The following is a 24,547-nucleotide window of genomic DNA, read 5'->3' on the forward strand; positions in this document are numbered from 1 at the left end:
CGTGGCCTGTGGCTCAGTGGGCGCGGCCACAGGCCCCGCTGGGGTGGCCGGATGCATTGGCGGGCGTGGCCTGTCTCAGTGCGCATGACCAGACATCCTGGTGGGCGGGGCCCTAGAGCAAGGCGGGCGCGGCCTATGGCAGTGGGCGTGGCCTACCCAGCCCGGCCTGCCGGGGGAGGTGGCCGTGGCCATAGAGCCTGGAGGAGAGGGACCTGGGGGGGTTGGTTGACAGCGACTGACCATGAGCCAGCAGGGGCCCAGGTGGCCAAGAAGGCCAATGGCATCTTGGCTTGGATCAGAAACGGCGTGGCCAGCAGGGCCAGGGAGGTTCTTCTCCCTCTGGACTCGGCACTGGGGAGACCAAACCTCGAATCCTGTGTTCAGTTGTGGGCCCCTCACCACAAGAAGGATGTTGAGGCTCTGGAGCGAGTCCAGAGAAGAGCAACGAAGCTGGTGAGGGGGCTGGAGAACAAGAGGATCATGTGAGGAACCTGGTGGTGTTTAGCCTGGAGAAGAGGAGGCTGAGGGGAGACCTCATTGCTCTCTCCAACTCCCTGAGAGGAGGTTGTGGAGAGGAGGGAGCTGGGCTCTTCTCCCAAGTGACAGGGGACAGGACGAGAGGGAATGGCCTCAAGCTCCACCAGGGGAGGGTCAGGCTGGACATGAGGAAAAAATTTTTCACGGAAAGGGTCATTGGGCACTGGCAGAGGCTGCCCAGGGAGGGGGTTGAGTCACCTTCACTGGAGGGGTTTAAGGGCCGGGCGGACGAGGCGCTGAGGGACATGGGTTAGTGATTGATGGGAATGGTTGGACTCGATGATCCGCTGGGTCTCTTCCAGCCTGGTTCCTCTACGATTCTCCGACCCCGGGGGGCGGGGCCGGGGGCGGGGCGGAGCAGGCGCGCTGCCGCGGCCCCGGGTGCGCGTCCCGGCGCGGGGGCTCCGCTCGCCGCGGTCCCGCCCCGCGTTCTCCGCCGCCGCCGCTCCTCGCCGCTCCTCGCCGCTCCCCTCTCTGGGGCTCCGGTAAGCCGCCCCCTCCTGCCCCCGCCGTTCCCCCCCGCCGCCGCGCCCCGTCCCTGCCCCGCGGCGGGGGGAGCCGGGGCCGCGCTCCGCCATCCCCGGGTGCGGCGGGGCTGGGATCCCCCCGTCCGGGCACACTCCCCTCCCCCGTTATTTGCGGGGCTTGGGCTCCTTTTTTCCGGGGCGGTGACGCCGCGGGGCCGAGGGGCTCCGCCCCATCCCCGGTGCCCGGAGCATCCCGGTCCATCCCCGGTGCTGGGAGCCGTCCCGGTCCATCCCCGGTTGCCGGGAGCATCCCAGTCCATCCCCGGTGCTGGGAGCCGTCCTGGTCCATCCCCGGTGCTGGGAGCATCTCGGTCCATCCCCGGTTGCCCGGAGCATCCCGGTCCATCCCGGGTGCCGGGAGCATCCCGGTCCATCCCCGGTGCTGGGAGCCATCCCGGTCCATCCCCGGTTGCCGGGAGCATCCCGGTCCATCCCGGGTGCCGGGAGCATCCCGGTCCATCCCCGGTTGCCGGGAGCATCCCAGTCCATCCCCGGTGCTGGGAGCCGTCCTGGTCCATCCCCGGTGCTGGGAGCCATCCCGGTCCATCCCCGGTGCTGGGAGCCATCCCGGTCCATCCCCGGTGCTGGGAGCCATCCCGGTCCATCCCCGGTGCCGGGAGCATCCCGGTCCATCCCTGTGGGCTGGCTCCAAGCTCTCCCCACAGAGAGGGCACCCGCACACTTACAGGTGTCTGGCACCTTCCAGTCAGCTGCTTCCTCTTCCCTTCCCTTCTCTTTGTTTTCACATCTCCTCCTGTCAGAGAATTCCCTATTCCCCTCTCCGGGAAGCAGGATCCTCAGGCAGGGCTTTCACTCCTCCCTGCTTCGAGCACACCGGGATGTGAGGAACGTGGCCCTGTTACTCAGAGCTGCTCGTCCATCCCCAAAAACTCTCCAGCTGGAGGCTCTTGCCAGCTCCTACACCATTAGCGTCTCCGTGGAGGAGCCTGTGAGCGTAGCAACTCAACGATTGCCATCTGTAAAGGAGGCGATTCACAGACGAGCAGGGACGATGCTGAGAAAAGACCTGCAAAGTGTCAACGGGAAAGAATAATCATGGATCCCTGGCCCAGGTTGCCCAGAGCAGTGGTGGCTGCCCCGTCCCTGGAGGGGTTCAAGGCCAGGTTGGATGGGGCTCGGAGCCCCTGATCCAGTGGGAGGTGTCCTTGCCCATGGGACCCTCCACCCCATGGCAGTGGGTGAAACTGGGTGGGCTTTGAGGTCCCTTCCAACCCAAACCATTCCCTGGTTCCATGATTGCATCACCCAAGCAGCACAAAATTGAGGAAGCGTGTGCCGGACCTGGATTTCCCTGCAATTTCTATCAAGACTTGCAGAACTCGGTTGCTTTTCCTGCAAGTCGCACTGCAGAACCAGGCTAAGGGCTCGTTCTGCACCTGCAATCTTTGCATTTCAGTGTGTTTTAGAAGGTAGAGCTGGGTTGGGAAATGCACCTCAGAGCTGGGAGTGACCTGCTCCAATACACAGTCTGTTGGGGAAGTGTGAGGTACTTAAACTGGGCTTTTCTCACCGTGGCCTTCTGGGTTTTGCCAGGTTTCCATGTGAAGGCATCTAGTCAAAGTGAGAGTGCCTAAAAGCCACAAAACGCCTTTTTTTCTCCCTCAGTTGCGCCGTGATCGAGTGGCTTTCAGGATTTGCATCAATATTGCAGCAGAGGAGACAAGAGGCGACTGAAAGGGTAGTTTCTTTAAAGAGCTTCAGGGTTACATCCCTGGAGGTGTCCAAGGCCAGGCTGGATGGGGCTTTGATCACCCTGATCCAGCGGGAGGTGTCCCTGCCCATGGCAGGGGGTGGAACTGGATGGGCTTTGAGGTCCCTTCCAACCCAGCCCACTCCGTGATTCTGTTTCAGTGCAATATTTCTGAATTTTTTACCATTTCTTGAAAGGAAAATACATACGGAGAGAAATCGACGCTTGCAGCGCTGCCTGAAATTGTGGTTTTTGAGGCGTTGTGTTTCTTAAGTTTCCTTCCCTCTTATTTTCAGATCAAAAATGTTCAAAACAGGAAGTTTGACTTGTACCTTTTATTTTGTAAGGCTCGTCCCCCCTCAGACCTGGTGTTGCCAACTGAGCTGTCAGTGCTTGTTGTTCAAACCTTAACTCTGTGATTCAGCCCCATTTCATTGATTGCAGCTCTCGTTTGATGGTTATTTGTCATTTACAGCGTTAAAATGCTCCCTCCCTTTCCCTTTCCCAACAGCCATGGCAATGACGGGCCCGACGCCGTGTTCGTCCATGAGCAACCACACCAAGGAGCGCGTTACGATGACAAAGGTGACGCTGGAAAACTTCTACAGCAACCTCATCGCTCAGCATGAAGAACGAGAGATGAGGTAAAAATCTTTCTTGCTTCCTGTACAAACTGGATAAGAGTCAATCCCAAATGTTGAGGCTCTGGAGCGAGTCCAGAGAAGAGCAATGAAGCTGGTGAGGGGGCTGGAGAACAAGGATTATGAGAAACGTCTGAGAGAGCTGGGGGTGTTTAGCCTGGAGAAGAGGAGGCTGAGGGGAGACCTCATTGCTCTCTCCAACTCCCTGAAAGGAGGTTGTGGAGAGGAGGGAGCTGGGCTCTTCTTCCAAGGGACAGGACGAGAGGGAATGGCCTCAAGCTCCACCAGGGGAGGTTCACGCTGGACATCAGGAAAAAATGTTTCACGGAAAGGGTGATTGGGCACTGGCAGAGGCTGCCCAGGGAGGGGGTTGAGTCGCCTTCGCTGGAGGGGTTTAAGGGATGGGTGGACGAGATGCTGAGGGACATGGGTTAGTGATTGATGGGAATGGTTGGACTCGATGATCCGGTGGGTCTCTTCCAACCTGGTGATTCTATGATTCTATGAATGTTACCTGCACAGCGTTCTCTGGAGCCAGAGAAAACTGGACCCATCTTTGCTAAGCATGTACCAAAACTCCTGGGATTGGCACCTGGATGGGGTTTGGTGCAGGTATCCAGGGGCAGCTGCTGGGTTTGTGAATCCCGCGGTGCTTTAGGATGGAGCTTTTTGAGTGCCTTCTCCTTGCAAATGCAGAAGTGAGACGGCTGTTACCAAGTTTTTTAAACCCCTGTATATTTGAGTATGCAGCTAATGGGAGTTGACCTTGGGATGGGCTTGGGATGGTGTGAGTACAGTTCTGAACTAGAAAGCCAATGTTTACAAGTGTTTATCCTGTTGCCTCTTCCCCTTTTCTTTTCCTGGCTCTAATATTTAAAGCTCATTCCAGAGCATCGGTTTCAGTTTGCGTTAGAATGTGCGATCGAGGCAGCTGATAGAGGGAAGATCATCTTTTCAAAGACACCAAGGGACTCCTGCAAGGATTGTCCCTTCATGCTAACTTCTTATCTGGGTGTTGGCATCTCTTTGAATAGAATAAATAAATAGATAAAGAAATAAATATATAAATATAGCAACCTTCCAGTACCTGAAGGGGCTACAAGAAAGCTGGGGAGGGACTGTTCACAAAGGCTTGGAGTGATAGGACGAGGGGGAACAGGTATAAACTGGAGAGGGGCAGATTTAGGCTAGACATAAGGAGGAATTTCTTCACTATGAGGATGTGGAAGGCCCTGGAACAGGTTGCCCAGAGCAGGGGTGGCTGCCCCATCCCTGGAGGTGTTCAAGGCCAGGATGGATGGGGCTTGGAGCCCCTGATCCAGTGGGAGACATCCCTGCCCATGGCAGGGAGGTTGGAACTGGATGAGCTTTAAGGCCCCTCCCAACCCAAACTGTTCTATGATTTTAGGATTCTGTGATTCTAGGATTCTATCAGTCCAAATGCAACAAGTGATGTAACTGAGAAGCGTTGCCTTTACCTCCCTCTGGCTAGAACCCTCTCATTTGCTGAGCACCCTCAAGCTGCCGCACTGGGACCTCTGACGTTCTCCCAGCTCGCCTCGTAGTCTATAATCATAGTTTCAAAAATGTTTAGTGCTGGCTCGCTGGCAGATCGCTGCCAAACCCCTTCCTCGATCCTGCTAACTACTGTAAAGGCAGGGGGAGCCATTTAGTAATAAACACCGACTTGCATGCATATTTTCTTCAAGGCTTCAAATTAGTAAGGAGAGATGGAGGTCTGATCCAACAGAAGGTATCACTGAGTTCATTCCTTTCTCTTCGCGTAGCTCTGGCTTTTTTATTATGAGCGCAATTGTCTGCTCCCCAAACCTCAGTGGCAGGGTTTTATCTCTTTAGGATCAAGGCGCTGCCTGAACAAACATGCTGGACTTTGAGTTACCTGCTTTTTTTAACAGTAGATGTGTGCGTGGCTGTGTAGTTTGGTGTTTAAACGGTGTTGACAACAGGTTCGCTGAAGCGCGGGCAGGACCTGTTAGGGATATGGGGGAATCGTAGAATCATTAGGTTGGAAAAGACCTTTGAGATCATCAACTCCAACCGGGCCTGTCCACAACTAAACCAGATCCCTGAGCACCTCGTCTACCTGTCTTTTAAACCCCTCCAGGGATGGTGATTCCACTACCTCCCTGGGCAGCCTCTGCCAGGGCTGTAGAACCCTTTCAGTGAAGAAATTATTCCTGATGTCCAATCTAAACCTATCCTGATGCAGCCCTCTTGTCCTATCACCCGGCACTTGGGAGAAGAACCAACACCCACCTCTCTGCAACCTCCTTTTGGGTAGTTGCAGAGATCAATAAGGTCTCTCCTCAGCCTCCTCTTCTCCAGGGAATTTCAGCATCGCTTGCTCACGCTGAGCTGCGTAATTCTGTGCGTGGCAGGAGGCATCTTCTGCTCCTGGAGTCACAGTTTGGAGCGTGGAATAAGAGGAGCAGGCAAAGCTCTCTGGATACTGGAATAAGGGCGAAGCGGTTCCAATGTACCCGATTATGGAAGTGATAAACCAAAATATTATCGCGTCGCAGCAGCTGTGTAGTGGCCCGGGAGGCCGGAAGAGGATCTTGTGAAGAGCGACTTGCGTAAAGGGAAGGAATTTTTTAGTGCATTTGTAACGTTATACCAAGAAAAAACACACAGCAGAGAGAAAAACCCCAAACCACCAAGCCCAGCTCCGCCTGCTGTCAGTGTGGTCGGGTTAGGAAGAAGGTCCCGGAGGGTGATGGTTACAACCATCCCTGATGCCGTTCCTCTCTCTGAAGCCTTGTTTCCTTTTTTTTTCTTTTCTCCCAAATTATTGTACGAAGGCTGTAAATATTTCAGCTCTTTAAGGAGAAGCATGTGAACCGACGTGTTTCATAGAATCATAGAATAACCAGGTTGGAAGAGACCCACCGGATCATCGCGTCCAACCATTTCTTCTGCTCAAATACTTTGAGCTTCTCTGGTGGTAGGAAATGTAAAGTAACTGTTGTCATTTTGCATTTTGGGATGCAGAGAAATGACGGTGTAGATCCCCAGCTGCATTTAAGGAGCCGCTTCTCCCTGGAATAAGCGAGACTTCGGTGCTTAAATATTTATTATGGCTCTGGCCTTAAATGACTTACCCAGATGTCAAAGAGAGAGACAAGAATTGAACATGGATCTCCTCTATCTGTATTTGGACACAACAAAAACGTACTCTTGAATAGGATGTGAAACTCGAGGCGGGTTTAGATCATCAAAATTGGAGGGGACGGGGCTGGAACGGTAAAACTGTAACGTTGGGTTGCTCAAAATTCATCTCCTTCGTGCTTGTTATTACATCTTCCTTTCATAGCGAGCGTAGAGCAGATGTGTTGGGGATGAGCGTGTGGTTAAGAAACAACATTATAGCGATTCAATTTTCAATTCAATAACGATTTATTCTTCTAATTTGTCTCTGCTGTAGACAAAAGAAGCTGGAACAAATGATGGAAGAAGAGGGCTTGAAAGATGAAGAGGTAAGGAATGGGAAAACTACCTTAATGGTTAAAACCAAGTGGTTTTCTTTTATAAGTGGAGATCTGGGATCTTTACTTGGAACTGCTGGGATTCTCTATGGAGAGTTCTCACTCTTGCTTTCTTTCTTAAACTCTAGAAAAGAATCAGGAGGTCAGCTCATGCACAAAAGGAAACGGAATTTCTTCGTCTAAAGAGAACAAGGCTCGGTTTGGAAGACTTTGAATCTTTGAAAGTAATAGGAAGAGGAGCATTTGGAGAGGTAAATCCAGAAATGACTAAACTTATTTTGAAATGACGCTGGTTAAAGAATTGCATCATTTATACAAGGGAAAGATAAATGTTGTCACAACCTCAGATTGATTTTTAGCCAAAGGGTCACGTGTGTCTGGCTTTATGCCAAATCAGTCCGTTTTAAAAAAGTCACGATGTGCCTTAAAGGTAAGGTGAAAGCTGTCAGAAGGGTCTTAGTGGTTGAGCTAAACAAAGGTTTATCATAGAATCATAGAATAACCAGGTTGGAAGAGACCCATCGGATCATCGAGTCCAACCATTCCCATCAATCACTAACCCATGTCCCTCAGCGCCTCGTCCGCCCATTCCTTAAACCCCTCCAGGGAAGGTGACTCAACCCCCTCCCTGGGCAGCCTCTGCCAGGGACCAATGACCCTTTCTGTGAAAAATTTTTTCCTAATGTCCAGCCTGAACCTCCCCTGGTGGAGCTTGAGGCCATTCCCTCTCGTTCTGTCCCCTGTTACTTGGAAGAAGAGCCCAGCTCCCTCCTCTCCACAACCTCCTTTCGAGTAGTTGGAGAGAGCAATGAGGTCTCCCCTCAGCCTCCTCTTCTCCAGGCTAAACACCCCCAGCTCTCTCAGCCGTTCCTCATCAGGCCTGTTCTCCAGCCCCTTCCCCAGCCTCGTTGCTCTTCTCTGGACTCGCTCCAGAGCCTCAACATCCTTCTTGTGGTGAGGGGCCCAGAACTGAACACAGGATTTGAGGTTTGGTCTCCCCAGTGCCGAGTCCAGAGGGAGAAGAACCTCCCTGGCCCTGCTGGCCACGCCGTTTCTGATTCAAGCCAAGATGCCATTGGCCTTCTTGGCCCCCTGGGCCCCTGCTGGCTCATGTTCAGTCGCTGTCAACCAACACCCCCAGGTCCTTCTCCTCCAGGCAGCTTTCCAGCCAGACTTCTCCTGGTCTGTAGCACTGCATTCTGACCTCTGTACAGACAGGGAGAGCAGGAGGGGCACTCGTAGTTGTCTCTTCTGGTGGCCACCTTCAAAGAAAGCGACGTGGACCTTTGGCTTTAGGTGTCCAATTGCTCAATGGGTCATCGCTGTGAAAATGGTTTCATCTCAAAGTTAACAAAACTTGTTTGCTGTTCGTGTGCACTATGTAACGCTTTTGGTTTTATAATCTGATATGGTTTATTAAATGCAAGCCAAGAGCCTGACACCCAAGTTTGTCAAGAGCTGTGGCGCTAATGCTGTGTTTAACTGACATTTTTGCATGCTTCCTAGGTGCGTCTTGTCCAGAAGAAAGATACAGGGCATGTTTATGCAATGAAAATACTGCGTAAAGCTGATATGCTCGAAAAGGAGCAGGTGAGTGGCCACCCTGAGTAGCAATGGTACCTTGCAAAGTCACCTGAAATGTCAGTAGTACTTTTGATGCATAGAGAACAACAAGCATCTGTGGATGTCTGGAGAAGAGAAGGCTCCAAGGAGACCTTAGAGCAGCCTCCACTACTGAAAGGGGCTCCAGGAAAGCTGGGGAGGGACTTTTACAAGGGCCTGGAGTGACAGGATGAGGAGGAATGGCTTTAAATTGGAAAGAGGAAGATTTAGATTAGACATTAGGAAGAAATTGTTCCTGATGAGGGTGGGGAGGCCCTGGCCCAGGTTGCCCAGAGCAGTGGTGGCTGCCCCATCCCTGGAGGGGTTCAAGGCCAGGTTGGATGGGGCTTGGAGCCCCTGATCCAGTGGGAGGTGTCCCTGCACATGGCTGGTGTTTCTGCCCTCCTGCAGAAGTCTGACAACATTGTTTTCAGTATTTGATGCTTTCAATGTAACTTGAATTGTATGTGAAATAAATGCAGGTAATAAAACATAGACTTGTAATTAATTGAATGCATTTATGTATCTCCAGGTTGGCCATATTCGTGCGGAGCGGGACATCCTAGTGGAGGCAGACAGTTTGTGGGTTGTGAAAATGTTCTATAGTTTTCAGGACAAGCTAAACCTCTACCTTATCATGGAGTTCCTGCCTGGAGGTAACGGCCTGAAATCAAAAGACTGCTTTCATTTTGCTGGTGGATTTCTAACCTATTAATTATAACTGTAGTGTGGGACGAGAGTGTGTGTGGTTACAAAAGGTGATGTTTGTGATGTGCATTGTTTTGTGAGGAAAGAAGCTCTCTGCTTTTAGGACCTGGGGGGCTGAGGTCTTGGGGCTGGGCTTGAAGCTGTCTGCTTGGGTCTTGTGGCTGCAGGTGTTTGAAATGTGGCCCTAATCATAGAATAATAGAATTATAGAATCACCAGGTTGGAAAAGACCTCTTAGATCGAGTCCAACCATTCCTATCTGCCACTACACTATGTCCCTGAGCACCTCGTCTCCCCGTCTTTTAAACACCTCCAGGGATGGTGACTCCACCACCTCCCTGGGCAGCCTGTGCCAGTGCCTGATGACCCTTTCTGTGAAAAATGTCTTTCTGATACCTATTCTGAACCTCTCCTGGCACAGCTTGAGGCCATTCCCTCTTGTCCTGTCCCCTGTTACTTGGAAGAAGAGCCCAGCTCCCTCCTCTCCACAACCTCCTTTCGAGTAGTTGGAGAGAGCAATGAGGTCTCCCCTCAGCCTCCTCTTCTCCAGGCTAAACACCCCCAGCTCTCTCAGCCGTTCCTCGTAAGGCCTGTTCTCCAGCCCCTTCCCCAGCTTCGTTGCTCTTCTCTGGACTCGCTCCAGAGCCTCAACATCCTTCTTGTGGTGAGGGGCCCAGAACTGAACACAGGATTCGAGGTTTGGTCTCACCAGTGCCGAGTTCAGAGGGAGAAGAACCTCCCTGGCCCTGCTGGCCACGCCGTGTCTGATCCAATCCAAGATGCCATTGGCCTTCTTGGCCACCTGGGCCCCTGCTTGCTCATGTTCAATCGCTGTCAACCAACACCCCCAGGTCCTTCTCCTCCAGGCAGTTTCCAGCCAGGCTTCTCCTAGTCTGGAGCTGCTCAGGGTTGTTGTGCCCCAAGTGCAGGACCCGGCATTTGGCCTTGTCAAACCTCATCCCGTTGGTCTCAGCCCATGGATCCAGCCTGTTCAGATCCCTTTGGAGCCTCCCGACCCTCCAGCAGATCAACACTTCCACCCAGCTTAGTGTCATCCGCAAACTTGCTAAGGGTGCACTCGATGCCTTCATCCAGGTCATTGATAAAGACGTTGAACAGGGCTGGACCCAGCACCGAGCCCTGGGGACACTGCTACCTCCCCCCTCCCTGTGTGCTGGCTCCCCATGGATTCACAACATAACCAGCTTCCCAGTTTTCACCTTGTGCTTTTAGCTGCCTTGCAGCAGGAGTAACTTTTAAGTCCTTTTTCAGGGGATGTTTGTCCTTGAATGACAATGATACTGTAATTCACTAAAGAAAGTTACCCTGAAAGCCTGTAATATCTGTGAGTAGTGGAACCACAAGGAATGCTTTTTGAGATGATACTGCACAAATGCAATCTGTTTGTAAAGCTCTGTCGCTCCAAGGGTCTGTTTTCATGTGTGATTCAAACGGGTGGTGACACTTGGCCGTTCGCGGCTCCAGGGATGTTTCTGTGCTGCTATTTTGATCTTTAGGCCACCGAGCTGTCTCAGGAAGTTTAATTCAAGTCTTGAGTGGGGTCTGTGTGGGTTTGTATTTACCTTTGCTGTTTGTGGGGTGCCTTCCAGGTGATATGATGACACTGTTGATGAAAAAAGACACTCTGACAGAAGAAGAGACACAGTTCTACATTGCTGAGACCGTGCTCGCTATTGATTCTATTCATCAGCTGGGTTTTATCCATCGAGACATAAAACCAGACAACCTCCTTCTGGATAGCAAGGTACGTGCTAACCTGCTGCCTGGGGAGTAGTAAATAGGTCTTGTAATTTTTCATAGAATCATAGAATAGTTTTTGCTGGAAGGGACCTTAAAGATCATCTAATTCCAACCCCCCTGCCATGGGCAGGGACACCTCCCACTGGATCAGGGGCTCCAAGCCCCATCCAACCTGGCCTTGAACACCTCCAGGGATGGGGCAGCCACCACTGCTCTGGGCAACCTGTTCCAGTGCCTCCCCACCCTCATCGTGAAGGAATTCCTCCTTATGTCTAGTCTAAATCTGCCCCTCTCCAGTTTATACCCACTACCCCTCGTCCTATCACCACAAGCCTTTGTAACTAGTCCCTCCTCAGCTTTCTTGTAGCCCCTTTCAGGTACTGGATGGCCGCTCTAAGGTCTCCTTGGAGCTTTCTCTTCTCCAGGCTGAACAAACCCAACTCTCCCATCCTGTCCTCATATGGGAGGTGCTCCAACCTTGTAGCCTCCTCTGGACCCGTTCCAACGGCTCCATCTCCTTCTTAGGTTGGGGATTCCAGAACTGGACACAATCCTCCAGATGAGGTCTCACGAGAGAGGAGCAGAGGAGCAGAATCCCCTCCCTCGCCCTGCTGGCCACGCTGCTTTTGTTGCAGCCCAGGACACAGCTGGCCTTCTGGGCTATGAGCGCATGTTGCTGGCTCATGTTGACCTGAACTAGGATTGACAGTTGTGAAATAGGATGCTGCTGCTCTTGGTTCTATTCCTTCTAGCTTTTGAGGCCACATCTGCTGTATTGCTAGCGTAAAAAAAAGCTGAGCCAAGCCAGACCTCTCCTCCACCTCCAGCTGTGTTCATACCTCACTGAAACAACTGTCAGAAGAGAGTTCCTAAGCTATTTTTGGCTATTTCAGCTGCAATTTCAAACACATGGTTTCAGTTCTCCCCTTTTAGTCGAAGATGTTTCCTTTTGGGTTCACATCTGGTGTGTTCACACTTGCCAGCTGCTGAGTAGATGATCAGATGTGAAGGATGTAGTTCCATTAGCGAGACTGAACACTGAGGTGCTCTCTCTGATAGAATCATAGAATCACCAGGTTGGAAGAGACCCACTGGATCATCGAGTCCAACCATTCCCATCAATCACTAACCCATGTCCCTCAGCACCTTGTCCACCCGTCCCTTAAACCCCTCCAGGGAAGGTGACTCAACCCCCTCCCTGGGCAGCCTCTGCCAGTGCCCAATCACCCTTTCTGTGAAAAATTTTTTCCTAATGTTCAGCCTGAACCTCCCCTGGTGGAGCTTGAGGCCATTCCCTCTCGTCCTGTCCCCTGTCCCTTGGAAGAAGAGCCCAGCTCCCTCCTCTCCACAACCTCCTTTCAGGGAGTTGGAGAGAGCAATGAGGTCTCCCCTCAGCCTCCTCTTCTCCAGGCTAAACACCCCCAGCTCTCTCAGCCGTTCCTCATCAGGCCTGTTCTCCAGCCCCTTCACCAGCTTCATTGCTCTTCTCTGGACTCCAGAGCTTCCAACATCCTTCTTGTGGTGAGGGGCCCAGAACTGAACACAGGATTCGAGGAGCGGTCTCACCAGTGCCGAGTGCAGAGGGAGAAGAACCTCCCTGGCCCTGCTGGCCACGCTGTGTCTGATCCAAGCCAAGATGCCATTGGCCTTCTTGGCCACCTGGGCCCCTGCTGGCTCATGGTCAGTCGCTGTCAACCAACACCCCCAGGTCCCTCTCCTCCAGGCAGTTTCCAGCCAGACTTCTCCTAGTCTGGAGCTGCTCAGGGTTGTTGTGCCCCAAGTGCAGGACCCGGCATTTGGCCTTGTTAAACCTCCTGCCGTTGGTCTCAGCCCATGGATCCAGCCTGTTCAGATCCCTTTGGAGCCTCCCTACCCTCCAGCAGATCCAGCTTCCACCCAGCTTAGTGTCATCCGCAAACTTGCTCAGGGTGCACTCGATGCCTTCCTCCAGGTCATTGATAAAGACATTGAACAGGGCTGGACCCAGCACTGAGCCCTGGGGACACCACTTGTCACTGGCCTCCAGCTGGAGTTAACTCCATTTCCCACCACTCTCTGGGCCCTCCAGCCAACCAGTTTTCCACCCAGGAGAGTGTGCGCCTGTCCAGGCCAGAGGTGACAGTTTCCGAAGCAGAATGCTGTGAGAAACTGTGTCAAAGGCTTTACTGAAGTCCAGGAAGATCCATCCACAGCCTTTCCCTCGTCCAGTAGCCGAGTCATTTCTGAAGGCTGCCCAGGTTCCCCAATTGCTTCTAGATGGTTGTTGCTGGCAGTTTGCAGAAAGCTGGATTGTTTCAGTATCCTCACCCCAAGTTTGCTTGCTTGGAAAATGCCAAAAGTAAGTAATGACTTTACCCCAACCTGTTGGAATTAGTGATGTAATTCAGCGTGTCTGCATCGAGACTCAGATAAATGTAGGGCTTTGAAAAGGATGGGTATTCTAGATCTCTGTGTAAAAATCACATCTTGGTGGTGCTAGGATGGATCCAATTGCTGAATTTCAGGTGTTTTGGGGTCAATGCACAATTCAGGGACTGCGGCTCCCTCTGGAGATGTCTGCTCTCACCCCGTGGTGGTCAGGAGCTTGCAAGAGCAAAGGTTTCTTGAAGTAAATCGCTACTGGGCTTTCTCTACATTGTAGTGATGAAAAACATAGAATCATGATTCTATGATTTGTCTTGGAAGGGACCTTAAAGATCACCCCGTTCCACCTCCCACTGGATCAGGTTGCTTAGAGTCCCATCCAACCTGGCCTTGAACATCTCCAGGGATGGGGCAACCACCGCTTCCTTCAGGAATTTTAGTATTAATATTCACAATTTTATTTAGTGATCACTGTTAATATTCACAGTTTTAATATTCATTAAGATATTAATTAATAGCTTGATCCCGTGTACACATCCAGTCTTAGGCTAAAATAATGCAAAAAGAGCACATCTTTTTATTTTACGAAGTAAAGGGAAGGGAAGAAGTATAGAAGTTGATATGCTGTGATAATGTGATGCTGTCTCCTACTGGTTTTATAGTTTGGTTTGTTTTTTGTTTCTAGGGCCACGTGAAACTCTCGGACTTTGGTCTCTGTACTGGGCTGAAGAAAGCCCACAGAACAGAATTTTATCGAAACTTGAACCATAGTCTTCCCAGTGACTTCAGTAAGTTACGTGGTGGGGAGGGGATCTGGGTGTGAGCTGCTGGTGCCTGACCTCACGGGTGGAAGCATCTCCCATCTGAGGCTGGTTGGGGGTGTTCAGCCTGGAGAAGAGAAGGCTCCAAGGAGACCTTAGAGCAGCTGCCAGTGCTGAAAGGGGCTCCAGGAAAGCTGGGGAGGGGCTCTGGACCAGGGAGGGCAGGGAGAGGATGAGGAGAAATGGCTTTAGACTGAAAGGGGTAAGATTTAGATTAGGTATTAGGAAGAAATTCTTTACAATGAGGGTGGGGAGGCCCTGGCCCAGGTTGCCCAGAGCAGTGGTGGCTGCCCCATCCCTGGAGGGGTTCAAGGCCAGGTTGGATGGGGCTTGGAGCCCCTGATCCAGTGGGAGGTGTCCCTGCCCATGGCAGGGGTGGAACTGGGTGGGCTTTGAGATCCCTTCCTACCCAAAGCATTCCATGATTCTATGATGTGAGACTAGAAGGCTTCACAATAAGGGGGTCCAACAATCCACATTGCATCTGGAGGTGTCCTGTAGTTCTTGTGTAAAACACCTTTAGAAAAATAATTGCAGTTACTTCAATGGACAAAACCATCTCTGTTTCCAGAAGTTTGACTTTGAAGTATACTCTGCTGTAGCCCTTCTTTGCCTGTGTAACAGACCTCAAATGAAAACTCGGTGTGACTTGGTGGCTGCGGGCTGTATCTCAAGTGTCATTTAAATTACTAAGTGAGAGCAGAGTCTCTCAGAAGAGTCAGTAATTTTATCAAGGGAAATAACTTTGATCATGAAGTTAAAACCCCCTGCGAGCATAGATCGCTAAGGAAAGGCTTGATACAATATTATCAACGTTACATAGGTTTGGAATCATAGAATCACTAGGCTGGAAAAGATCTTGGAGATCATCAGCCCCAACCATCCCTGTCCACTGTTAAATTATATCCCTAAGCACTTCTTCTGCCTGTCTTTTAAAGCCCTCCAGGGATGGGGAGTCCATCACCCAGGGAAGCTGTTCCAGCGCTTGAGAACCCTTTCAGTGATGAATTTTTTCCTAATGTCCAGCCTAAACCTCTCCTGCCGCAACTTGAGGCTGTTCCCTCCTGTCCTATCACCCATCACTTGGGTGAAGAGCCCAGCACCCACCTCACCATGTCCTCCTTTCAGGCAGTTGTAGACAGTGATGAGGTCTCTCCTCAGCCTCCTCTTCTCCAGGCTAAACAACCCCAGATCCCTTAGCTGCTTCTCATAAGACTTGTTCTTCAGTCCCTTCACCAGCTTCGTTGCTCTTCCCTGGACGCTTCCAGGACCTTGATGTCCTTCTTGTAGTAAGAGGCCCATAACCAAACCCGGGGTTTGAGGTGCAGCTAACTAGTTTACTCTGCTGATATGGCTCATCCTCAGCCATGGGAATTCAGATGTGCTTCCACAAATCCAGCTTCCCCGTGGTGGTAACCAGTGGCCGTAGGGGCTGGTGTGGAGCACCTGGGGTATAACGTCTCACCACGACAGCTGAACACCACACGGGCTGTCTGTCCAGCCCTGGGTGCCTTCTCTGATGTCGTGAAGATTTGTAGGGTGGTGGTTTGGGGGTAAAAATGTATGGTTGTGACCAGTAGGATTCAGTCTCGTGGAAGAGGTGCTGAGGGGCATGTTTTAGTGATTGATAGGAATGGTTGGAGTCAATGATCCTGGGGGTCTTTTCCAACCCAGTGATTCTGTAATTCCAATCTCCTTTAGCCTTCCAGAACATGAATTCCAAAAGGAAAGCAGAGACTTGGAAGAGAAACAGACGGCAGCTGGTAAGTACATTTTACCTGGAAATGTTCCCTGAGCTGTTGTTTGATGTGTCGTGTATTGAAAGGACAGGTATTAATCCATTTCAGAGTTCTGAACAGTGCTGAAATAGAGATTCATGCTTTTTCTTCTAAAAAGAGCAATGACTCTGGTTTGTCCTTCATGCCCCTGCTGGGCAGGTGGTGCCGTGTCCCTGGGATAGCGCTGCCGTTGTGATGCTTGGAGAGCTGCTGCCTCCCAGCTCCCAAAACCAGCTCTTAGAATAGAGCCATTAAGGTTGGAAAAGCCCTCTAAGCTCATCCAGTCCAACCACCAGCCCAGCCCCACCCTGCCTGCTAAATCATGTCCCCAAGTGCCACGGCCACATGGTTTTTGAACCCCTTCAGGGATGGAGGCTCCCCCACTGCCCTGAGCAGTCTCTGCCAGGGCTTCACCACCCCATCAGTAAAAAAATCATTCCCAATATCCAATCTAAACCTCCTCTGGTGCAACTTCATAGAATCATAGAATCACCAGGTTGGAAAAGACCCACCGGATCATGGAGTCCAACCATTAACTTGAGGCGGTTTCCTCTTGTCCTAACACTTCTCACCTGGGAGCCTGGCTCCAGCCTTCTTTCAAGAGCTGCAGGGAGCCATGAAGTCTTTCCTCAGCCTTCTCTTCTCCTGACTGAACAGCCCCAGGTCCCTCAGCTGCTCCTCTTAAGACTTGTTCTCCAGACCCTTCTACAGCTTCATTACCCTTCTCTGGACACACGCCATCAATTTGATGATTTTCTTGCCACTTCTAATGTAATGAATGACCTATTCCTAGGTGACAGTGGTCCCTTTTCCCATTTCCCTGTCAGTATTTTAAGACTCCTTCACATGAGCATGTCAATTTTGTCTAAATATCTTGAAGTAAGGCTTTAGATCTTTAGAGGCAGTCTGGTGTGTTCCTCAAAATAACCACTGTTGCACAAATTCCCACGTCTGTACAGTTTTCTCTAAGGATTCTTAACTGATGGCGTTTGTTCCAGGCTTTTTCTACTGTGGGGACTCCAGATTACATCGCCCCTGAAGTTTTCATGCAGACCGGGTACAACAAGCTTTGTGACTGGTGGTCGCTCGGGGTCATCATGTATGAGATGCTGATTGGTAAGGAACAGGCAGGGCACAAATTTGCAACAGGACGTGGGCTGTAGTTATCACAGAATCATAGAATCACCAGGTTGGAAGAGACCAACGAGATCATCAAGTCCAACCATTCCCATCAATCACTAAACCATGTCCCTCAGCACACCTCAGTCCACCCGTCCCTTAAACCCCTGCAGGGAAGGGGACTCAAACCCCTCCCTGGGCAGCCTCTGCCAGTGCCCAATGACCCTTTCTGTGAAATTTTTTTTCCTAATGTCCAGCCTGAACCTCCCTGGTGGAGCTTGAGGCCATTCCCTCTCGTCCTGTCCCCTGTCCCTTGGGAGAAGAGCCCAGCACCCTCCTCTCCACAACCTCCTTTCAGGTAGTTGGAGAGAGCAATGAGGTCTCCCCTCAGCCTCCTCTTCTCCAGGCTAAACACCCCCAGCTCTCTCAGCCGTTCCTCATCAGGCCTGTTCTCCAGCCCCCTCACCAGCTTTGTTGCTCTTCTCTGGACTCGCTCCAGAGCCTCAACATCCTTCTTGTGGTGAGGGGCCCACAACTGAACACAGGATTCGAGGAGCGGTCTCACCAGTGCCGAGTCCAGAGGGAGAAGAACCTCCCTGGACCTGCTGGCCACGCTGTTTCTGCTCAGGGTCAGGTTCTCCAAGCATTTGTTCCTTGCATGGTCTGAGGTGTGTTCTGACCGCTGCGTTGTGGACTTTAGTAACTACAGGAGCTGTTCCTGCTTCATACAAGATCGTATTCTTCTTCCTTTCCAGGTTATCCCCCGTTCTGTTCGGAGACTCCTCAAGAAACTTATAAGAAAGTGATGAATTGGAAAGAGACTCTGACATTTCCTCCAGAAGTCCCAATATCTGATAAAGCAAAGGATCTTATTTTAAGGTGCCAGCCATATGGTTTGCCAGTTCACATAGCGCTCATTTTCTTGTCTTGCACACTGGAGCGTGTGCCTCTCATGGCTTGCATGAGAGGATTAAAACCTGTGCCACGCACTGTTCTGCACGTGCACCAAACGCTGAGCTCCATTGTCAAATACATTTGTCTCTCAGAGGTCGTTTAGTGGTTCCCTAACTAAGCCACGTTAAAAGGAGCTCCCATGGAGCTGCTGGTCTGACAAAATATGAATGTTTCTGCTCTTTGGTTTGTGAGCTTCTCCTCGAAGCAACCAAAATAATTTTGCAGAGCTTGCTTCTTACACTTAGCAATGCTTTGGGTGCATGCACTGGAGCACCCAAACGGATCCCAGTGCATGCTGACTCCTGCTCTTTCATTTATATTTCCAGTCACTTATCTATTCTCAGGACAGAAATATAAAGGTCTAGCTTTTTAGGCTTTATATGTTCTCCTGCTCCACGCTGGTCCTGAAATAGAAAAGGGCGCATTATCCTGTTGTGAAAAAATACCACATCCCAACTGTAGCATTTGACATGACATTCCCGAGCGTAACTGTGTGTGTTGGTTTTGCAGTGGGAGTTCTTAACTTTCTCCATTTAGACGTTAAGAAACCGTAGTAGTATCCGTTCGGCGAGCCGTTCCATTTCTGGATGGAATGCTTTCGTTTTCATTCTTCATTTTCATTCTTCCTTCCATCCCAGATTTTGCTGTGAATGGGAGCACAGAATTGGTGCATCGGGTGTGGAGGAAATAAAGAGTAACCCATTCTTTGAAGGGGTTGATTGGGAGCATATCAGGTAAGATGCTTTGCAGAAAAACAAGCTGCTCTTCTCTGGAGACTGTTTAAAGCTGGGCCTGCTCGACAGAAGGGAGCAGCTTGTCTGGCATTTCTTATGTCTAGGTGTGGGTGAGAGTATTTTGTTCCGTATCTGAAGCTTGCGAAGGTTTAGGTACCTGATCTGATGAGGTTTGATTCTGTTATGAAATGGATAGTGGCTGAATGCTGCTTTCTTCTGCCTTTTAATTCTTAATGCTGAATCTGCTTTTCTTGGCAGAGAGAGACCTGCTGCAATTTCGATAGAAATTAAAAGCATTGACGATACCTCAAACTTTGATGAATTTCCAGAATCTGATATCCTTAAACCAACAGGTAAATGCTTTGATCCTGCACGTAAGCAAGCCTTCCTTCTCCAGTACAAACCCACAACTTTGCTATTATTCACCAGAGGGATCTTATTAGATTCCAGGGTTTTTTTAATCGTGATCCAAAGGTTGGCTGGTGGTCTCGTGGCGCAGGGGTGCGCAAGCTGGAGTTTGGGTTTTGGGAGATGGGATGCCGACTTGGGAATGATACAGGAGCTCTTTGAGGAAGGGGAATCTTTCAGGGGCAGCAGCGCTCCCCGCAAGTTCAGATCCTGGTGGGACCCGTGATCCCAGCACTGCAAGTCCCTCTCGGGAGCAACTGATTCTTGCTGCTGTGTCTGGCACTCAGTATAGAATCATAGAATAGCTTGGGTTCGAAGGGACCTTAAGGATCACCCAGTTCCACCCCTTTGTGATGGGCAGGGACACCTCCCACTGGATCAGGGGCTCCAAGCCCCATCCAACCTGGCCTTGAACCCCTCCAGGGATGGGGCAGCCACCACTGCTCTGGGCAACCTGGGCCAGGGCCTCCCCACTCTCATAGTGAAGGAATTCCTCCTTATGTCTAGCCTAAATCTGCCCCTCTCCAGTTTATACCCACTGCCCCTCGTCCTATCACCACAAGCCTTTGTAACTAGTCCCTCCTCAGCTTTCTTGTAGCCCCTTTCAGGTACTGGATGGTTGCTCTAAGGTCTCCTTGGAGCCTTCTCTTCTCCAGGCTGAACAAACCCAACTCTCTCAGCCTGGCCTGGTACGGGAGGTGCTCCAGCCCTCTGATCTTCCTTGTAGCCTCCTCTGGACCTGTTCCAACACATGTACATATAGCAGGGAGGGAGGGAGAGGATGGAGGGAGATGGAATGTTTTGCTGCCAGTCTCTACAAGGTCCAACACCTTACAGCAATTCTTGATTTAGATTAGACATTAGGAAGAAATTCTTCATGATGAGGGTGGGGAGGCCCTGGCCCAGGTTGCCCAGAGAAGCTGTGGCTGCCCCATCCCTGGAGGGGTTCAAGGCCAGGTTGGATGGGGCTTGGAGCCCCTGATCCAGTGGGAGGTGTCCCTGCCCACGACAGGGGGTTGGAATTAGATGATCTTTAAGGTCCCTTCCGATCTAAACCATTCCATGATTCTATGAATAAAATCAAATGCCTACATTTATGGTACTTTTTCTTTAGAAGCATTCCCCCCGCTCCACATCCAGTGTTTTGTATGAAAATAAACCTTGCCATTTTCAAAGGATGATTTTATTTTGTCTGTGTCTTTTCTCAGTGGCGACAAGCAACCATCCAGAGACTGACTACAAGAACAAAGACTGGGTTTTTATCAATTACACCTACAAGCGTTTCGAAGGTCTGACAGCCCGAGGAGCGATACCATCCTATATGAAAGCTGGAAAGTAATCAGTCTATACCTGGGATGACAACTTCTGAGCCGTGGAATCATGTTCTTGTACTTTGGGTTTATACTCGTAAAAGAACTTATTCTTTTTTTAAAGCAAACTTGAGGGCTATCAACTCTTGGAGGACACTTCAGGACCTTTGTTACATCCCCTGGTTCTTCCTGAGGGGTTTTTCTTTCTGCGCCATTGAAAAATTCCACAAAAACATTTGCGTCATCTCTGCTGCGAGCACGTTTTGCTGCTTCAGGAGCAAGAGTTTCAGTTTTTGTTCTCTATTCTTTGCCAGACTCTACAGGCCACTGGGAGACGAGGCGCTTTGACATGCAGAGCGCGCGATGCTCTAGGGGCTGCTCTGCCCGGCCTGCATTAAGTGACAAATTCAACCTGCCAATTCTGCCAGCACCGTTTCCCCAGTGGCAAAGGGCTTCAGTACGGAGGAAACAAAGCAATAATTAAAGCTTGAGATAGAAGACTCTCCAGCAGAAGGACACAACTTGCATTGCCTTAACCTTAGTTTGTTGTGCTGGTTTTTATAATGCTACTTGGAAGCCTCTTCAGCAGCGTTTCTCACCTCTGGCGTGGCGGCCTCCAGCTGCGGAGCACTTTACTTTTGGTACTAAGACAGCGACCCTCAAGCCATTTGATATTTTTTTTCTGTATTAAAAGCGTCTGTGACTCTTGCCTAGACAGTGAGAGGAGAAAGAGGCCACCTCGTCCCGCGCCAGCAGTTCTCAGTTACCGCGTGAAGGGACGGAAACAGTGCGGGAAATAGAAGCTACAGCTGGTGACGGAGGTGGATGTGGAATCGGAGCAGGGAGGGAGGGAAATTCATTTAACTTGATCATTGCTGGGCAACTCGTGTAGGGGGAGTGAGCTGTGCGGCTCCTGTTCCTGCTGGTGCCATCTTTTGGCTGCTTCAAACATCTGCTGTGTGTTCTGTTTAGAGGTGAAGCCTCCTTTTGTGGCCTTGTCGCTCTTGGTTTTGAGAGGAACGTGAGCAGATTCTTCTGTGAATCTTGAGGACAGAAGCTTCCCTGGCTCGCTCTTCTCACGAGTCACTTCTGGACGGTGGAACCCACCCCGTCCCCTCTTGGGTTATTGCCTGGTGCGATCGATAAACATACGCTCAGTTGTGATCAGGTTGCTCTCCAGGAGAGCCCCAAAGTGCCTTTCCTTGCTTAAGCATCTCTTGGAACACGACTGCATTTTGGGAGGGAGGATTCTCCCTTGGCTGAGCTGTCGGGAATCCCTTTCTATGAGCACGAGCTCCACTTTGCGCCTGTTCTCTAGTTACCTCTGCGCTTCCAGGGGCAGGTGGCATTAACCTCGAGGCCTGCCTGGTTCCAATCTTTAATTCACAATTAGCTTTTCTTTTTAAAAATATAATTAAAAATCACGAGGTTTCTAAAAGTATGAATTGGTTTGAACTGTCTTGGATTCTTCCAAACTTCTGTTGGTGCCGAACACAAGAGAGCACAGAGGAAATCCCCCCAGCTGGTCAGAAATTAAGCTCAAACAGTGTTTCAAGGTAAAAGTAAGGCTTTCTGTTACATTTAGTCCTATCTCTCTAGATTAGGAAATGAAAGAAAATGGGTTTGTAGTGAAACTTGTCTTAATAGGTGCTTTTAGGGAGTTTTTAGCTAGATGTCTTTTGAACTGAGTGCCATCCTGAAGGGCTGTTTGGGGGATTGAAAGGACAGGATAGAGCTAAAACGGGGTGATAACTCATTAGCATCCTCTCCCTAACCACCCCTTGTGCTTTTTCTGTCTGTATCCTAGGCGTTTAATGAATTGCCATAAGCAGCTTAGATACCGGTTGGATCCTACAGAGCTGAAATGCAAAAAATAGCCTTAATTAGATGTACCAGGACCCCTGCGGTCAGTAGGGCTTACTCAGAGGAATAAGGGCTAACTGAACTCATGAGTTATAGGATCAGTTTTTTCCTCATCTGGTCAGTAAAATCACCTTCTGCTCCCTTTATATTTTTTATAAAGGACTGATAGCAGCTTCTCGAGTTGCTCCATCTCCTTATCCTGCAGTTTCTTTGAGCCATTTGAAAATGTTGCCTTATAAACCACTGGAAAACTAAGAGGTGTTACTAATATCAAAGCATTTTTTTAAAAACTAACAGCTTAGTTACTGCCTTAAAATTAAAAAAAAAATATCAAAATTATTCAAAGCTGCTGTGGATTAGGAACAAACGATTTTGAGTAGCTGCATTATTGGCTCTTTACTAAAAGGGATTGGTGTTTTTATTTATCAATACCAAAGATCAAACTACACAGTTTTAAGTTGTGATAACTTGCTGTGAAAACCCTACATAGTAATATTTAACGTGTGCTTTTAGTCCATGTGTTTTAAAGTCTTTAGGAACCTCAGACAGGTCACTTTTTGAGTGGAAGGTGAAGTTTTTCAAGGCACACGGAGCAGTTGGGTACCTCATTCCCGTTGTCTTGCAGCAGAAGCTGGATGTCTGAGTACAGTCCTTTTGTATCTCGGATGCATCCTAAATCTGTGTCCTACGACAGCTCTTCATGACCAGGAAAGATGTACAGCCTTGTCTTTCCAGGATCCACGCATCCCCGCTAACAGATAAGGATTTTTGTTCCATCTCCCACCTTAGCCAAACACTTTTGTAGCTGCTGGCTTGTGTGTATTGAGGATTTTATATCTTATAGCTCTTCTTGTTTTTTTTTTTCAACTGCAAGCAGTTGCTGGACTTTGAGGAGCAATTCCAGTCTGAATTTCCAGTGCAGCTGAACAGAGAATCACAGAATGGTTTCGGTTGGAAGGGACCTCAAAGCCCACCCAGTTTCACCCCTACTGCCATGGGCAGGGACACCTCCCACTGGATCAGGGGCTCCAAGCCCCATCCAACCTGGACTTGAGCCCCTCCAGGGATGGGGCAGCCACAATTTTCTTGGGCAGCCTGGACCCTCATCATGAGCAATTTCTTCCTAATATCTAATCTAAATCTTCCCCCTTCCAATTTAAAGCCATTCCCCCTTGTCCTATCACTCCATGCCCTTATAAAAGCCCCTCCCCAGCTTTTCTGGAGCCCCTTTCAGCACTGGAAGCTGCTCTAAGGTCTCCTCGGAGCTTTCTTTTCTCCAGGCTGAACATCCCCAACTCACGCCTAGCGCAAAACTGCACTAAGTGTTTCTTATCACTGTGCCCTGACTCTGCCTTAACCCCATAAGCTGAAAAAGTGGTCTGTAAATATTTAAAGCTGTTACTAGATTGCACTGTAAAACTTGGCAAGTGTATTGTGTGTGCCGGGGGAGCCAACTTTTTATGGAATGATCTTTGCATTGTGTTGTGTAAATAAAATCCTCTTAGTCGACACGGCGGTGGCAGGTGCCTTGTTTTTAACATCTGGGAATCTCTCAGGTTTAGAATCGTAGAATCACCAGGTTGGAAAAAAACCCATCGGATCATCAAGTCCAACCATTCCCATCAATCACTAAACCATGTCCCTCAGCACCTCGTCCACCCGTCCCTTAAACCCCTCCAGGGAAGGGGACTCAACCCCCTCCCTGGGCAGCCTCTGCCAGGGACCAATCACCCTTTCTGTGAAATATTTTTCCTAATGTCCAGCCTGACCCTCCCCTGGTGGAGCTTGAGGCCATTCCCTCTCGTCCTGTCCCCTGTCCCTTGGGAGAAGAGCCCAGCTCCCTCCTCTCCACAACCTCCTTTCAGGGAGTTGGAGAGAGCAATGAGGTCTCCCCTCAGCCTCCTCTTCTCCAGGCTAAACACCCCCAGCTCTCTCAGCCGTTCCTCATCAGGCCTGTTCTCCAGCCCCCTCACCAGCTTCGTTGCTCTTCTAAGGACACACTCTAGAGCCTCAACATCCTTCTAGTAGCGAGGGGCCCTCACGCTTCAAGAGAACTCTTGAAATACATCCAACACTGAACACGTAAATAGAAGCCAGAGCTGCTCCAGAGCTGTTGTCTTCTAAAGACAGAAGAACAAGTGGAGACCATCTTTCCAGGTGCAGCCAAAACCAGCCCTAGCACCTGCTATGGATGCTGCAGAGC

At 50.2% G+C, this 24,547-nt stretch overlaps 1 protein-coding gene and 1 long non-coding RNA gene across 2 annotated transcripts in view; both read left to right on the forward strand.

The window, feature by feature from the left end:
• LOC138730536 (uncharacterized) overlaps window positions 1-23,855 on the forward strand; it is a 31,079-nt gene extending 7,224 nt beyond the window's left edge. The window contains exon 2 of the long non-coding RNA XR_011339041.1: window positions 23,547-23,855. This is a non-coding gene — a long non-coding RNA (uncharacterized lncRNA). The remainder of the gene's footprint in view (window positions 1-23,546) is intronic.
• On the forward strand, window positions 891-23,855 carry STK38 (serine/threonine kinase 38). Its single transcript, XM_069875786.1, has 14 exons — window positions 891-1,022; window positions 3,287-3,419; window positions 6,862-6,913; window positions 7,051-7,173; window positions 8,429-8,512; window positions 9,057-9,180; window positions 10,843-10,997; window positions 14,043-14,145; window positions 15,880-15,941; window positions 16,955-17,072; window positions 17,831-17,954; window positions 18,668-18,763; window positions 19,022-19,116; window positions 20,380-23,855. Exons 2-14 carry the CDS (start codon window positions 3,289-3,291, stop codon window positions 20,508-20,510), a joined length of 1,398 nt encoding a protein of 465 aa, XP_069731887.1. The 5' UTR covers window positions 891-1,022; window positions 3,287-3,288; the 3' UTR covers window positions 20,511-23,855.
• Window positions 23,856-24,547: the final 692 nt, after the last annotated feature.

Source organism: Phaenicophaeus curvirostris, chromosome 24 (assembly GCF_032191515.1).
Source record: "Phaenicophaeus curvirostris isolate KB17595 chromosome 24, BPBGC_Pcur_1.0, whole genome shotgun sequence".
NCBI classification, from domain to species: domain Eukaryota; kingdom Metazoa; phylum Chordata; class Aves; order Cuculiformes; family Cuculidae; genus Phaenicophaeus; species Phaenicophaeus curvirostris.